Genomic DNA, 17,989 nt, shown 5'->3' with positions numbered 1-17,989 from the left:
TTAATTAAACTTAACCAAGAATTTGGCTTTTAATGGCATTTAAATGACTCTAGCCACATATCAACTCTTCACGTAAAACATTAAAATATTGTAAACATCAAGTATCCTGGAAAGATAGGATGCTGTAAAAGTATGATATTACTACTGCAAATACAGCAAAATCTCTTCTTCCTCTCCAATCTAACAATTTCTTTTATATATGATCACCTGCTTAAGTAACTTCTGAAGGATGGAACTGGAGATACATGCATGCCCCTCCTTCTCAAGTGTCCTTTGCTGGATCCTCCCCCGGTTGTGGAGGTGACTCTCAAAGTTCAGTCCTGGGCCCTCATCTCTTCTCCCTCTATATTATTTCATTTGATGATCTTTTATCACCTCTCATGGATTTAATTACTATCTCTAAGCTAACAATTCTCAAATCTATCTTTCCTGTTCCAGTCTCTCTACTAACCAACCTCTCATCTCCAAATGGCTTTCACACATCTCAAATTGGATATCCAATAAACATATACTCAGCATCCAAAACTGAGCTCATCTTTCCCCCAAAGTTCCTACCTTTCCTATTATTATAAAGGAACAACACCATCTTCCCTCAGACAGGGAACCTAAGTTTTATCTTAGACTCTTTACTATCTCTCACTCCCCATTTCCAATTTGTTGTCATGGCCTCTCAATTTCCCCCTTTGCAACATTTCTTGAATATATCCCTTTTTAGCCTGTTGGTGGGTCTACAGCCCTGAAGCCTCTCCCCATTCCAATTCATCTTCCATTCAGCCACTAGTGACTTTCCTAACGCATAAGTCAGACCACAGTTCAACAACTGACACTAGAATTGCATTTAACTATGCCATGAATGTAATAGAATAGGAGAAAATTAATTTGTCATGGAGACAAAGTATCTTTATTAAACATCAGTCATATACTTTGCTTGGTAGCATATAAAAGAATTATATAAGACAATCAGTAGTAATATGATATGTCATGTATATGATATTATCATGATATGATAATCATGAAATAAACAGACAACTTTTCAAATGATAAGTGCTTTATTCACAATTTACTCAACCTAAAAGCTTTAGAAACTATTTCTGATTCCTAAATACAAATCTTCAATCTGAGAGGCAGAAGTAATTCAAGACCAACCTCAACATACTTTGAAAATGGCCTCATAATCATTGGAAGTATTTTTTTTAAAGGCAGAGTAGAGAACAGAAGGAAGTTCAGAAGGAAACATGGGCAAGCAATACTGCTTTGGAAGTAGTATGTTGAATTTATTATATACTTTTTTAAAAAGCAAATTGTAGATAATAGATTCACAGTTTCATACAATTCCCTTTTTCTAGTCTACTATGAATATGGAAGTGTTTTTGTGTGTGTGTGTTCATTATGTTCAATTTTTTTAATTTAAGTAATGTAATGATAATAGTCAAACTAGTTTTTAACCATGGCTAATGTAGAAATATATTTTGCATGACTTCACATTTATATTCTTTATCAAACTGATTGCCTTTTCTAGGAAGGAGAAAGGACTGAATTTTTTTAATTTTTTAATGAAATTGGGAAATGTTTAACGAAACAATAAAAACATATTAAAAGGTAATTTTAAAAAATAAACTAGTTTGTAATGGGCTTAGCTAAGTAGAATCAACTTAGAATAAAATCTTCCCCATAAACAAGATACTGAAGTTCATGAGAACTTGTGTTATTCTGCTTTTAGGAATATAAAATATGAAAGCTAATTTCAAAAAATAGAGCAATTAGAAAATTCTTGTTAAAATAATCAGAGTTAAAGAGGTAATGATGAAAATGAAAATCTGAAATTACCTCTTTATCAAAAGCAAACCTAGAAACTGAATCTTTTTTTTCTGATAAAGTCAAAACTATAATTTGTTTCTATTTCTGTAGGTTGAAAAAACAGGTGGAAAGCAGAAAGTTTCAGAACACTTTAGGAAATGACAAGTAAATTTGTTAGAAGTTCATTTTCAGGACAAATTTACATATGTATTTTCAACATTACCCCCATGTTATATTAACAATTATGGTAGAAAGAATATTGGTCTTAAATCCAGACAACATGAATTTTCCAGTTCTACTTTACCAGAAGTGTGCCTCCTAACCCAGAACTTAAACCTTTCTTTGTCTCAGCTTCTTCTATAAAATGGTATCATTTAACTGCAACTGGATTCATTAAACACTCTACATCCATTATTTCATTTGAGCTTCCTAAGTACTCTGAGGTAGAATGAAAAAAATAAAAAAAAATCAAAGAAGTTATGTAACAGTCAGAAGGAAGGTTCTAGAACCCAGGTCTTCTGGATTCTAAATGGACAACACTATCCATAATAATGCCTACAATTAGTTTCAATTTCCTTTCTTTTAAAAAAGGAGACTGAGCAAGATGAGCTCAAAGATCCTTTCAAGCTCAGTTCAATGATCCTCTGACCCAACTCATAGGATTGGTGGAAAGAAAGTGCTTTGTTAATCCTTTGCTTATCACTAGCCAGTGATTTCACTGGTGTAGCACAAATCCCAGTAGAAACCTAATCTTCACTTATATAAATTTACAATTCTGTAACTCTTAGAGTAACAGGTTAACTGACAAAGGAAGTGATTTGCCAAAGGACCAGAAAATCAGTATGTGTCAGAGTAAAGACTATACTGTTTATTACCTCTCACTTTTAATTCTTAAAAGTCTAAAGAAATGAAAGCCTTATTAACAATAATTCCACATCTTCCCCCAGCCCAATACAATTGCAAAGTTTTCTTTTCATGTCTATAGAACAAGTAAGAGGTACAAAAAGAGATTGTTGACTTTTCAAAAAGAAGATGAAATTTCATCATTATGAGCTAAGTTAATGATGACTGGAAGAGGGGCAGCTAGGTGGCACAGTGGATAGGAAAGACAACCAGATCTGTAATGGACAGAACCTTGGTTCAAATCTGGCTGCAGATACTGCCTAGATGTGTGACCCTGGGCAAGTCACTTAATCCCATTTGCCTAGTCCTTGCCCTTCTTAAAGTTGTTACTAGGACAGAAAGTAAGGGTTTGATTCTTTTTTTTAACCCTTACCTTCCCTCTTAGAATCAATACTGTGTATTGGTTCTAAGGCAGAAGAGTGGTAAGGACTAGGCAATGGGGGTCAAGTGACTTGCCGAGGGTCACAAAGCTAGGAAGTGTCTAAGGCTAAATGTGAACCCAGGACATCCCTTCTCTGGGCCTGACTCTCAATGACTACCCAGCTGCCCCCAGGGTTGTTTGTTTGTTTGTTTGTTTTAATGATGATTGGAAAAACTGAAAAGCTAGAAACATGAGAGTGATAGCAGGAAAAAAATAATTCAGGCATTGTACACTGCAAGCCTGAGAACAGAGCAAATCAGAAAAAGTAATGAGATTTATTAGTCTAGCACCTGTGACAAATACATTTATGCTACAACAAAGTGAAAATAAATTACTTTTACCTAAAGTCCCAAACCAATAAGTTACAAAGAAGAACCCTATAACTAAATGGCTAAAAAGTCATTTATTTTGTTACAAATGGAAGTGAGGTAGCTGTCAAACATAGCCTGCCACAGTCCTCTGTATGGACAGTGTAGCAGGAATCACACTAAAATGTAATTTAACAAAACAAATAAAAATACAATAGGACATAAATGATGGTGATATATAGTTTTCTAAGTCAATATGCTGCCATCTAGAGCTTTATGTACTTGGTCCTTGTTTCTATTTGAATATGACACCAGTTGCCAAGAGGATATGTTCCCCTTCTAAAACAGTATCAAAAGGAAGAAAAAGAACAATACAAAACATGATCAAGTAGAAATAACAACAGATAGGAAGCTGTGACTAACTACATGGCCTTGACCATTTTTAGGGACCTCAGTTTTCTAACCTGTCAAGTAATTTAATAAAATCTCTCTAAATAAGTGTGAGGTTTTATATAGATGTTATATAAACAGATGTATACATATTTGAACTTTGTTTTCAGCAGTCTAATGAAGATATGCTTTATGCCTTGATGAGCTTTGAAAATCTGAATCTCTCTTATTTATACATACATACACATTCTCCACAGATGGTACACCAAATATGCTAGAAGCCGCTAGATTCTGTTTGGCTTCCAAAGTCCTTCATAATCTGGCCCCTTCCTACCTTTTAAGTGTTTTCATACTTTATTCCCCTCCAAATACTCTGTGACTCAATGATACTAGCCTCTTTGCTGTTTCTGAAATGTCACTCCATCCCACCTCTACAAGCATCTTCATTGGCCTGAACTCCCTCATCTCCACCACTTCCCAGCTTCCTTGATTCCCTTCAAATCTCAGCTAATGTCCCACCTCCCTAATCTTAGGGCTTACCCTCTGTGATTACTCCCGATTTATCCTATCTGTAGTAAGTTTGTACATAGTTTTTGTTTACATGTTGTTTCCCTTATTGGACCATGAGCTCCTTGCACACAGGGACTATTTTTTGTCTTTCTTTGTAACCCTGGAGCTTAGCACAGACTAGTACATGGTAGGCTCCAAGTAAATACAAGACTGTCTTCTAGGAGTAGGGGACAGAGTATATAGATAGACTTGACAGGATCTTCTTGGTATTCTGCATGACTTAGCCATGCTTGAGGAATTTGAGAATAAAGGACAAAGCCAGTAAATGGAGAAAAGAGAGCCAAGGTAGGATATGGAATACAAGGAGTTGTTTAATATCTGAGGATAGTATGCCATAGCCCAAGCCCACTGGCTTACATAAAAAGCGAATTTTGGTTGTATCAACTCAATTTCTGAACCAAATATGTGGTAAGGAAGTATACAAGGAGAAGTCAGTCAAGGGAACCCTTGAAGACTGTGCTTAACATTTGATACTCAAATCTTCTCTCCCTTTCATTTTGTTTTGTTTTTTAAATTTTATTAATAGAATTTATTTCCAGATATCTCCACCATCCCCTCCCCATACCATTAGGCATCATTCAGTATACATATGTCTCATACTTCCATTTTTCAGTTAATTCTCTGGAGGTGAACATCCATGTGTTATTCTTCAAATATTAAATCTGTAGCTGTAAATAACGTCCTCTTTCTTGGTTTCACTCATTTAACTCATTATCTCATGTAGTTATTTCCAATTTTTAAAAAAAATTGAATCTGCTCATCATTTCTTACAGTGCAATAGTAATCGATCATAATCATACACCACAATTTGTTTAGCCATTCCCCAATTAATAGACATCTTGATTTCTAGTTCTTTAACACCACAGAAAGCTGCTATAGGGGGCAGCTGGGAAATTCAGTGGATTGAGAGTCAGGCCTAGAGATGGGAGGTCCTAGGTTCAAATCTGGCCTCAGACACTTCCCAGTGGTGTGACCCTGGACAAGTCACTTAACCCCCATTACCTAGCCCTTACCACTCTTCTGCCTTGGAGCCATTGGCTCCAAGACAGAAGGTAAGGGTTTTAGGGGGGAAAAAAGAAAAAAGAAAGCTACTATAAATATTTTGGAATTTAGAGGTTCTTTTCCTTTTTCTCTGATCTCCTTGGGAAATAAATCTAGCAACTGGGTCTAAGGTTATACACAGTTTTATAATTCTCTGGGTTATATGCTCTCCACACCCTCCTTAAAAAGTCCACATTACAGGGCAGCTAGGCAGTATAGCAGACAGTGCCAGGTCTGAAGTTAGGAGAAGCTGGGTTCAAATCTGACCTCACACACTTCCTGACTTATGTGATACTGCGCAAGTCACTAAACCCTGACTTATCGTTCTTCTATCTTAGAATTGATACTAAGACAGAAGGTAAAGGTTAAAAAAAAAAGAGTCCATATTACCACTTTTTCCCTTAAAGCACAAAATGGGCAAGTCAGTTGGTTCTGGGTTATTTGGGGTTTTATGGGATGAAGAGGAGCAAAATAAAATGTCCATGAGATCAAGTTCTCAACTCTCTCTCCAACTTACAAGTTTCAGAGTAATTTAGTAACCACAAATGGAGTATAAAGCATTTATATGTGCCACACTGTCATCATAAGACATGGAAATACAAAAACAAAAACCTAACACTCTTGGCCCTAAAGGAGCTTACATTCTAGTGGGGAAGCCAATATTAATATACCCATAGACATATATTAACATATAAAAAGATAGTTTTGGCAGAGAGTATACTAGTTAGTTGCCTTGGGGATCAAGAAAGGTTTTGTGTAGAAATATATAGAGCCTATTCACTATCTGTTGATTCATAGAGCAAAAATAGAAGGGAAATAAAACTGGTCATTAGCTGCCAATAACAAGAATAACACTAAGTAAATATGAAGAAATGCCTTTATATCACCGATTGTGAGGAAATAGACTGAATTGTGTACATATGTTAGATTATATTATTGCTGCTGAGAAATCATTATGTAATTGAGGAGGTATCAAACACATTACCTGAGGGCTGCAAAATTCCCCAACATAGCCTGAACCAGAATAGAATGTAAGTGGTAAATGTTTGGTAAAATTAAGCATGGTGTTCAATCTTTTCCAACTCTTTTTGATCATTTAGGGTTTTCTTGGCAAAGATACTGGAGTGGTTTGCCATTTCCTTCTCCAACTCATTTTACAGATGAGAAACTGATGCAAAGAGGGTTAAGTGACTTGTCCAGCTAGTCTGAGACCATATTTGAATAAAGGAAGATAAGTCATTCTGACTGAACTTGGCACTCTATCCACTGGGCCACCTCACTGCCCAACAAATCAACACATATGTTATTTTATAATTTTCTAAGTCAATATGATGCTGACAGGAATCTCATTCTATTTGAGTTTGACACCATCATATAAAAGAAAATATGTTGGATTTAGAGAATGAGGACTTAAGTTCAAATCCCATTTATGCCATTTGAGTGACCTTAAGCATGTTATTTAAACCTTTGAGCCCCATTCCTCTTCTATAAAAAGGGGGTAATTCTTGCAGTATATATGTAACCCAACAGTTATGAGAAATGTGCCATATCATTTGAGTTATTTCAGAGAATGTGATGTGACCAGCAGTAAATGATTCCATGGAATAAAAAACTACTATATGAATGCTAAAATGTCTTAAACTTTCTTCAATAGCATTTGTCAAGAAAGGCTGATATATACAAATCAGAATCTGACTTCTCTTGTGTTTCCCTCGTGGTCTAACCCTAATCACTTTGAAAAAGTAATGGTATCTATAAGACCTCTTCCAGCAGGCCTTAAAAATCAAGTCAGAAACTTCTACAGAATCTACAGAAATCTACAGAAACTTCACCCACAGGAAAACATTGACAAAGTGCCATCTACACACTCACCGAAATGAGGATATAGGTTCCTGAATAAGCCCAAAACCTACACCTCTTCTCCTTCCATCTGGTAACTATGACACTCAAGGCATCTGGGAACCAATCCCTTGGGAATGATCACCATCTCTTAATTTCTTCTTCTCTGCCTCTGGGGCTGACAGAAGGATGGGAAGGAAGGTAGGGGCAGGACACCGTAATACATAAAATCACTCAAGTCGCCAGTAATGTCTTACTTTGAACCCTGTAAATATAATCCAATTCAGGAACCTCCTAGACCACTATGCAGATAACTCCAAAGGGTGTTTGAAAGATATGATTAGTCATCACATTCACAGGATTTACTATTTGTAAAGTTCTATCCAATCCAAACTCTTCACCTCGCTGAGGAGGAAACTGAGGCCCAGAGCTAACTGGGATTGCCCAAGGTCGCCCATATTCAAACCCAGATATTCCAGGCTAAATTCTAAGACTTTACTCTACACCATGCTTCCTCTCTTCTCGCTTACCCATTTTGATTACCTAGGCCTTATTTTGCAGAACAGACAAAACTGAGACAATCCTCAAAAAAAAAAAAAAGGAGTGAAAATTCTCAAGGGTCAGAAACCCGAAAGTCTTTGACCTCTCCACCCTATTCCCTAGGACTTGACCCCACCCTACCCTCAGAAGCCTACGCTCACACAAGAGACTACAAATCCCGTGATGCAAAGTGCTCACAGACCTGAAGCCACCTGGGCTCCAACGGCCGCAAAGCCACCTGGGACTTGTAGTTCGCGCCTCCCCACCCCCTCGTCTTCTCCATTCCCCAGCTTCGCCAAGGGCCAATACCTGGAAGTGGTAGAGGAAGGCGTCCGGCCAGAGTAAGAAATAGCTTGCGTTGATGAGGCCGAGTTTGCCGACAAGGGGCACCACGATGGCGCCGGCGAACCAGTACCGCGTGATGACCGGGATGCTCCTAAACCAGTCTCCGAGATCCGACATCTTCGCAGCTTCGGTCAGCGGGACTAGCAGCGTCGCCGACTCCCCGCCCCCCGCCTGTCCCCGCGATACGCAGCCGGCCCCCGGCTCCGGCTCCGCGAGGCTGTGGAGGCGGAAGCCTCGGCAGGCGGCGGAGACAGGCACAGGAGGCGGAGACCGGCGGGTGCAGCCCCCAAGACGTGGCGGGGCCGAATTCGGGGGTAGAGAACCGCGGGCGGAGTGTTCCGGAAAGGAAACTTCCCGTTCCGACTCCCGGGGCAACGCGACAGGAAGTCCAGCCTTTTAAAGGGGAAACGCTCCCTTTAAGCTTGGAAGTACTACTGGAGGTGGGGCAGAGACGGAGAAGGGGCGCAGAACAGAGGTTGTCCGAGCAACAACAGCAGGTGCGCCAGCCAATGGCAGGGCCTGACTTTCCTCTTTCCCTTCCCCCTAATCTCCTGGATGGTCCGATTTAGAAGTGAGTTAACTTGGCCTAGAGTGAAAAAATCTGTATTGAGAACCTTGCTGTGTGACCTCGGGGGAAATCACTTGCCCTCCCTGTGCCTCAGTTTCTTAAAAGGAAGAAATTGGACTAAATGGTCTCTAGTTCTACTAGTTGGTGAAGTAGATAAATTGTTGTTCTTAAAGTCAGGGAAATCTGGCTTCAAATATAAGCCACGTGACTCTGGGCAAGTCGATTAACCTCTTCCAGCTTCAGTTTCCTCATCTGTAAATAATAATAATAATAAAACCTCCAGAGTTGTAGTGAGGATCCAATGAGATTTTGTGTATATATATAGTTATATATGTATATATAGTTATATCTACATAAAAACCTTACATATGTATACAACTGTAGTTTTATATTTACATATATATTATACATGTGTAGTTTTATATTTATATATCATATATATTTATAAAACTACACACATAGCTACATGTGTAACTATATATAGTTATATGTATAATTATTTAAATATATATCTAAAGCTAGTTGCCAACATTATATATATATATATGCATCTATCTCTATATATAAAAAGTATATGTAAAACTATATAGTTATATTGTTGTTTTTCCCTTGTTGTGGAGGACCAGTAAAGGTGATGCTTTGACTTGCGCATGAATTGAATTTAAGTAAGGTAGAGTTCTACAAAGTCAGCCTTATACTCTCTTCCACAGTCTGGAAAGTCCAAGTGTCAAGACAAAAATCAGGATGATTGATGATGCCTCAGTATGTAGTGGGTGGCCTTAGCCTTTTTGATATCTAACCAAACTAAGCACTCCACAGTACCCACCTCAGCACTTTCATGGTCATTGGAACTAATTGTTCTTACCAACCCATTCCACTGGGAGAAATATTTATTTACATGCTTGGGGTAGACACTCCTGTAATTCACCAGTGAGTTTGTGACCCACTGGTTACCCTCAGCCTGGTTTAACCCATCTGTTAGGATTGCTTACCAGTATGTGGCCACTTCATATACCACAGCTTCTTGGAGCCACAGGTAAGAACTGAGTGAGAGGTGTTCACCAAAGGTCAATGAGCAGCCCTGAAAAGGACTCAGCAAGCCCTCACACCAGAGGTGCTAGTCCTTCTTGAACATATATATCTCCCATACAGTTACATATAACTACAGGTAAAGCTGGTTGCAAACATATACTTAAAACTATATGTTTATAGAGAAACATATAACTATGTATATAAAGCTATTTGCCAATAAAATATATATAAATAAAATCACATTCATATACATAATTACTAAATACTTTTTCAGCAAGTAACACTATGGTAGAGTATAATTAAAAAGTTGTAAGAACACATAGTGATGGCCTTCTTTGTCAAAAATTTCATAGATACAATTTCTACTGGATGATGGAGTAATACATTACTTAGCCAAGATTTTCTTATTCCCAATAGAAATACTTCTTTCAAGCCCTATGAAAAACAGAGTAAAGGAGGTGGCTCAAGGAAGTCTCTGATCAAATTAAGGAATTTTTGTTAAACAACTGGATAATGAAGTGTAAAGGAACCTAAATAACCCGACAACCAATATATAACATATAAATAAATATAAATTTATATATATAAAACTATACAGTTACATGTGTAACTATATATAGTTATATGTGTATATACACTGTATTGATTCTAAGATGTAAGGTAGTTTTCAAATAAATAAAATAATTACTCATATTTCTCTATATTTATTTTAGTTCAGAACTGTAATATAATTAATTTACCTATAATGGTGCTCCAGTGTACCACATTAACCCCCCCCCCAATTTTGCCATTCCAGAAGGGCAGCAAGACCTTTCCCACATTGACAAATGATGACAAGATGGACAATGAAGGAACGTGGAACCTGTGCAATGGGGAATCTGGCATTCCAAAAGAATCCCCCAAACCTGTGCATGCTTCTTATTCCCTATGACATAAATGTCAAACTCCAAAACACATCTCCACCTGAATTTAGTCATGCCCATTTTCCACGGTTTTCAGGAAAAGGTGAAAATTTCTCTGGAATGGAAAATGACTAGTCCCTAAACCCTAATAAATATGCTGACCCTGATCCACAGAGAGCAGAAGCTGCTACTCTACAGCAAAAGCTACCCGTCTTAAAGGAGAAGCTGCCACTCTAGTGGAGTTGCTATTCCACACTTGGAGCTGCTATACCTCACTTGGAGAGCTGCTATTCCATCTGCTACAGAGAAGCTACCTGATTAGTCCCCATTCCACCAACTATCAGACTATTATAGCACCATAAGCCACCACTTCTTCAAATAATATTCTTTTCTTACTTCTGGACTGAATGGAGTTTGAATCCCCCATTCTTGGGGCGAGACCCAGCTACAGACTTGGGTGTGTTTCTCCCAAAATAAGCTCATTTTACAGCTGAGGAATTGAGGCAAACAGAGTTGAGTGACTTCCCCACAGTCACACAGCTAGTCAGTATCTGAAATCACATGTAAACTCAGGTCTTCCTGACTACAGCACTCTATTTACTATACCACCTATCTTCCCAAGTAAGAAGTTAATTCGTTACTTTTTCCCTGCTTTCTCTTCAGAGGGAAGGGAGACTTCCCTCTGTTCTCACCACTGATAATGGCATCTTATTGCAAAAGCAGATGGCTATAGAAGACATATACTTACATGCCTTCTGAGAAGACTTTGCTTCCTGAATCCTATGTAACAAAAGCTTTGAAAGAAATAGAGCTTGAAGGGGGCAACTGGGTAGCTCAGTGGACTGAGAGTCAGGCCCACAGATGGGAGGTCCTAGGTTCAAATCTGGCCTCAGACACTTCCAAGCTGTGTGACCCTGGGCAAGTCACTTGACCCCCATTGCCTAGCCCTTACCATTCTTCTGCCTTGGAACCAATACACAGTATTGCTTCCAAGAATTAAAAAAAGAAAAGAAATAGAGCTTGACACCTGGAGTCTGCTGCTAGGACATGATGCACCTTATAGCTAAGATTTCAAGAAAGTAGACATGGAAGGGCCTTCTGTTGGTACTAGGATATGGGTCTGTCTAGTTCTTTCTGAAAGAAACTAGTAGTTCTGTAGGCATGTATTTAAGTTTATCTAGAAGATGATGTTACTAAAAACAATAGCTAACTATTAGAGCAAGAGGCCCAGGCAAGATATCCCAACTCATTATAGAGCAGTTTGGGGATATCCCAAGAGGATATCAGGGTCCTTGCAGCATGGAGAGTAAATTACTTCTCCATTCATACACATGCTTTGGCTACATGTCCTTCCCAATGTGTGTCCATACCATACCAGTTCCCCATGTTTGACTTCTATTTATGTCCTTTCTCCCCACTGATCTTGGGTGTATTTGATTGGTGATTTTTTTTTCCCATCACTTCCCTTCACCCAGCAAGGAATTAAAAGTCCTCCTTTCTGACACATAAGCATAATAAATCAAAATAAATCTGCCTGTTGCCCATGTCTGAAAATGCATACCTCATTCCTTATCTCTACTACATCACATCTTTACCAAAATTGTGATTCATCATCATTTTTCTGGAGTTGTTGTTGATCATCAAATTAGCTTGCTCTTTACAAGAACAAATTGTTGTTGTTCATCTCTTGTTTTCAGAGGACCAATGACATCAGGAGGTGATACAGGCAAGTGAACTGGATTTAAGTGAGGCAGAATTATACAGTCACCAGCCTCACTTTCTCTTCCAGAATCATCAAAGCCCAGTGACAAGACAAAAAATTAGGATGAATGTAATGGCTCCAATGAGATAGATGACCTTGGTGTCCTAGATATCTGACCAAGCTCTAAGTGCTCCATAGCACCTGCTTCAGCTGCCATCATGGTCATTGGAATAAATTGTTCTCATCTGTCTGCTCCTCTATTTCACAAGCCTGGGAGTAAACATCCTCCTAACTCTAGGACACAATATGATCTAATGGAAAGAGCAATCTCTAAGGCCAGAAAACTTTGATTCAAATCCTACATTTGCTATATACTGTTTGTGTGACCCTAGACAAAGAGCAACCTCTCTGGGCCTCGGTTTTCTCGTATACAAAAGTAAAGAGTTGGACCAGAGGACCTCTTGGGGCTCTGGCTATTCTAGGGGGAAGTGAGGGAAAGGAATAAGCATCTATATAGCACCTATGATGTGCTAGGGACTGTGCTAAGCATTTTACAAATATCTCATTTGATCTATAACTATGATCCTTTGACCAGTCATTCAGTGACTAGTATGTGTCAAGGATGGTACTAAGCAATGGAGGGGAGTGGGGAGAGAGACATAAAGTCTGAAAAGTCAGAGATCTTAGTTTTATAAAGTCAATAAATTAATTTTTGTAATGTAGTACAGACAAGTTAAAATACAAAACAGCAGAATTACACAGGGATAGCAATTAACAAAACTGCATTCTCACAAGAAAAGTGAAGTGGGGTGGGTCAGCCTCCCACAGGGAATGGAGTCTTGGAGGTGGGACGGTGTCGCTGAAATGGTGGATGGGACACAGCTTTCTCATTCAACCCTCAGCACAGGTTTCATAGGATAAACTGCTCCACTTTGGCTGAGGCCTGGCTTTATTTTATACCCTCATGATCACATATCTACTTAGCATACAGTTTCATTCTCAACATACATGTTTCCATAGAATCTAACAACAGACAGGAAGCCTAGGGAGATAGTCAATAAAACATTTGTGCTAAGTGCAGGATCAGAAAGTAGAATCAACATGACCCAGATATAGGTTAGGGAATTCAGAGCACAGATTTACCATAAATACAGAAGTTTTTATGCCTAGATAAGAGGGTCCTATCTAAGAGGGTATATAAGAATCCTTAAGTTTAATTTTGTAAGTGGGATCTCCTGGTAATATACTGGGGAGACAGAGTGGGACATCTGTATTAACCTTGCAAGCATGTTGCTCTCATCTATTTTTCCTAGGGCTAAGTAAGAATAATAATCAGCGATTCCAATAATAAGGGGATGTTAATAAGGAAAGTCACTTAGGGGGGTTTCAGTGGGTGTTTCCATCCTTCCTGGAGGCTGCTTTGCAGTCCCAGGTTTTCACATGGACCATGTCAAACAGTGTGGTCTTTAATGGCTCCTGGCAGGAAAGGAAGAAAATAGATGCAAAAAAGAGTACAAACTCATTACGCAGCACACAGTAGTGTGGTTTCTGAATGTGGAAACATGCAATGGTTTGTTCACTGGTCAAAGGCCCAAAACCTTGGGCCCAAACATATAGGGTTTTATACAGAGAGCCAGCATGGCACCAAAGACTGCCTTGTCATACATAGGGAGAGATAATAACATATTTGAGGCCAGTGAAAAGAGGGCTTTTTAAAAATTACCCAATAAGGCACGAGGAATAAGGGGCAGGGACACAGGGAACTTAATTCTAAATGGATCAAGAGACCAGGTAATATCCAGTCTTTTGGTTTATTAGCCTGGATATTCATGCATCCTGAGGGCTGGGGCCATATACAGCAAACCAATTTTCATTGGTTCAGAGGGAATATTATCATTTTTGTTATATTTACATGACTCAACTATAAGCAATTTGCATCACTCCAGTTAAGCCTCTATATCAAATTGGCCAATATGACAATGAAGGAAAATGATCAATGTGGGAGGGAATATGGCAAAATTGAGACAAAGAATGCTACCCCCTCCAAAGAAAAAAACTGTTAAAGTCAGAATGCAGATCAAAGCATGATTCTGACCCAACTCAGTCTCCAGTGTTTACCTCTTGAGAATTTCAATTGTTACAGCCTCTAATTACTGTGGTCCAAGGGGTTCATTACCTGGCAGCTAACACTCTGGTAATGTACTCCCCAATCTTAGTTAGATCCTAGTTCAAATCAGCCTTAGATATTTAATAGTTGTATGATCTTGGGCAAGTCACTTAGCTTTTGTTTGCCTCAGTTTCCTCAACTGTAAAATAATAATAACAATAATAACACCTATCCCCCAGGGCTATTGTGAGGATCAAATGAGTTAATATTTGTAAAATACCTTGCAAATCTTAAAGCACTACATAAATGCTAATTGTCATTATCTCATGAAGGTTGAAAATAATCCCTCTTGCATATGAGTAGACAGATTGAAAAAGATTCAGTTCTGTTGTGTTTTTTCTTTTTCTTTTTTCAGTTTGGTCTCTTGCTAGTCAGTATGGATACCCCTTAGATGAAAGAATCTGCCTAGCCTCTGGTACCAGACTGCCAACTCTCTCTGCATGTAGTCAATTCCCTGGGTTGTCTTCTTCCACAGTTTCTGAAGGCTAAGAATGGCAAACGCAATTTGCAATACCATCATCCCTTGCTAAGCACCAATGTCCCACAGCCTCAGACTTCTTTCTTCAATTCTTCATTGACATGATGCCTGTTCCCTGGTGCTCTCCTTTTCTTCAGACCAGTCAGAGACTCCTGAGCAATCCTTTGTCTAGGCACCAATGTCATGGGATTCTGATATCCTCAGGCTTCCCACAGTGAGCAACGGCTCCCTTGCTTCAGCCATTATTGGCACTGAAATGGACCAACAGTACTCTATTGTGGACAACCTGATGTGCCACTATTCTCTCAGGTTCAGCTGAGATGAGATGATATATTCGGAGGGACACATGTAACTCTCATTTCATTGGCAGTGCAGATATAACTGGTAATTCCTGAGAACAATGCCTCAGCCTACAGCTCTCCACCACTTCTAAGGGAGTGACATTTCAGAGTCCTATCCCAATAGCATGACAATGCCAAAATTACTTTAGATCTATAATAATAATAATCTCAGAATTTCCATCAAAAACAAAAGAAAGAATTTTCCCACACTGGTATTCGGTGCTCTTGCTGTGTTCCCAGTGGAGGGAGAAAATGATACCAGGATTTGTACAACTTCAAAAAAGCTTAGGAGGGACTATTTTACACAAATAATTTATGTACAGAACAGATAAATAGTGGTATCTATGGGAACTGAGAGTTTGAATGCTGAGAAGAAAAGCAATTTCATGTTTTCAGGCCAACTAGGATATTTGGCCTGCTTTTCTCATGGAATATTATTTCTGTTATTATAAGACTGATGTGCACATAGGGATAGTTTTGGTGGGCAAAGCACTCTGAGCTCCAAAGACTATGTCAGCCATGTTAATTTGGAACTAATCCAAGTAGACTGAATGAGTATTTAGTGACCTCAGAGAAAATTTAGTATCTATCCAAGTATGTCCACTACAAATGCATCCATTTGCCAAATGCAGATTGAAAATTGTTTAGAGGACAATAATCAACCCACTAGCATGTGATGTTATGTCCATGATATTTTCTCGTCTTTCATTTAATGGATAATCCCTTTAAGAGTCATCATTTGCCACCATAGCAATGGGAGTAGAGAATGGGATTGATTTTCCTGATGTAAACAGGGGTTACCAATTTTATATCCATAATATCTCTCCCACCTGACCCTTTCTCTCCATTTTTATCCAGGATTTCATTACCTATCATTTGGATTAATGTTAATGCTTCCAAACTGGCTTCCTGCTTCTGTTCTCTACCTTCTCAAGAAATCTTTTTGCAATACATCTGACCATGTTGCTACTTAGGTCAAAAACCATCAGTGGCCCTCCTCTCTTATTTCTAGATAAAAGTTATTAAACCGGGGCACACAAATTTGGGTTTTTTAAAGAGTATTTTGAATGAAGTAAAGATAAAACATTGAAAAAATATTTTGATAACTGTATTCCAAAATAATTGGTTTACTTTGTAATCCTATGTATTTTATTATATGTACTTAAAAACATTATTCTGAGAAGGGTTCCACAGGCTTCACCAGACTGCTGAAAGGATCACACACACACACACACACACACACACACACACACACACACATGGTGGGATTGGGAAGAGTTAAAAACAGGATAAAATATACATTCCTTTGCTGGCAATAAAAGGCATTCCAAAATTTGACTCTAATCTACCTTTGCTTCTTTATTTCACATAATTACTCTTCATAAACTCTATAATCTTGCCAAAATGGACTGCACATTAACTGTTTCCTGAACTTGACATTCAAGTCCATCTCCCATAGCTAAAAGGAATTTCCTCTAGTCCTGTATATTTCATAAGCTTTCTTCTTTTAAGGCTTAAATCAGGGGTTTCCTCTCTGGTGTGTACCTTTCAGTATTCACTCTGGCCCACCAATATGTGCCTCAAAAGTTCTCAAAAGTTCTTTGAGACCACAACAGTGTCTTCATCTTCCTATCTTCAGTACCCAACATTTAGTTGGCACTGAATAAATCTCTTTTGAATCGAATTAGGTTCAAGGTTTCCAGGTCGAATGGTAGTTTGGTGTAGTGGAGAATCCCCTGGATTTAAATAGAGAAGACCTAGATCCAAATCCTACCTTAGATACATACTTAGCTATGTAACTTTGTTTTAGTCATTTTGATAAGCATCTAAGTGGTGCAATGGATAGAGCACTGGCCCAGAGTCAGTAAGATATGAGTTTAAATCTGGTCTCAGATATTCTAGTTGTGTGAGCCTGGGCAAGTCATTTAATTTCAGTTTCCTCATCTGAAAAATGAGGATAATAAGAACACCTACTTTCCAGGGTTGCTGAGAAGATTAAATGAGGTAATAATTGTAAAATACTTACCACATTACCTGGCATATAGTAGGTATTATATAAATGTTGGCTATTATTATTATTAGTTCTTGTTCAGTCATTTTCCAGTACTGTCTGTGATTTCTTTGGGGGTTTTCTTGGAAGAGAAATTGAAAGAGTGTGCCATTTCCTTCTCCAGCTCATTTTATAAGTGAGGAAATTGAGGCAAACAGGATTGTACAACTTGCCCAGACTCACATAGCTAGGAAATATCTGAGGCCAGATTTGAACTTAGGAAGACGAATCTTCCTAACCACAGGCCATACTCTATCCACTGCACCACCCAGCTACCTTACCATCATTACTTAGCCTCTCTGTTAGTTTCCTCATCTCCAATGACAAGATTGAATTCAGTGGCCTCTAAGGCCTCTTCAACTAGTTCTATCTGTATTCATGAAATAGCTTTTCAGATCTGAGCAGAACAACCAAGGAGATGAAAGCAGCAAAAAGAGCAATCCAACCATTAGACATTCTTTAAAATCCCCAACTTCGGAGAATCATCCTAATTGAATGGAACCAATTTATTGATTAGCAGCAATCAACAGTGTTTGAGGCCAGAACGCTACTAGGGAAAAAAAGATGTGATCAAAAAAGACCAATGTGGGCAATG

At 38.5% G+C, this 17,989-nt stretch overlaps 1 protein-coding gene and 1 long non-coding RNA gene across 3 annotated transcripts in view; one reads left to right on the top strand and one right to left on the bottom strand.

The window, feature by feature from the left end:
* Positions 1-8,540, bottom strand: part of DERL1 (derlin 1) — a 38,399-nt gene extending 29,859 nt beyond the window's left edge. The window contains exon 1 of one of the 2 annotated variants that reach the window (XM_001370311.4): positions 8,119-8,540. In XM_001370311.4, coding sequence (XP_001370348.1) covers positions 8,119-8,271 — 153 coding nt within the window. In that variant the 5' untranslated portion in view covers positions 8,272-8,540. Of the gene's footprint in view, positions 1-2,101; positions 2,229-8,118 lie in introns of those variants that run through there. The other variant, XM_056823142.1, reaches the window with a different exon arrangement.
* A 35-nt stretch (positions 8,541-8,575) lies between these two features.
* On the top strand, positions 8,576-16,684 carry LOC130458335 (uncharacterized). The gene is made up of 2 exons (XR_008917510.1): positions 8,576-8,725; positions 10,551-16,684. It is a non-coding gene; the product is annotated as an uncharacterized LOC130458335 (long non-coding RNA).
* Positions 16,685-17,989: the final 1,305 nt, after the last annotated feature.

This window comes from Monodelphis domestica, chromosome 3 (assembly GCF_027887165.1).
Source record: "Monodelphis domestica isolate mMonDom1 chromosome 3, mMonDom1.pri, whole genome shotgun sequence".
Lineage (NCBI taxonomy): Eukaryota > Metazoa > Chordata > Mammalia > Didelphimorphia > Didelphidae > Monodelphis > Monodelphis domestica.
The sequence above is the reverse complement of the archived record's forward strand: the minus strand, read 5'-3'. Positions and strand labels throughout refer to the sequence as shown.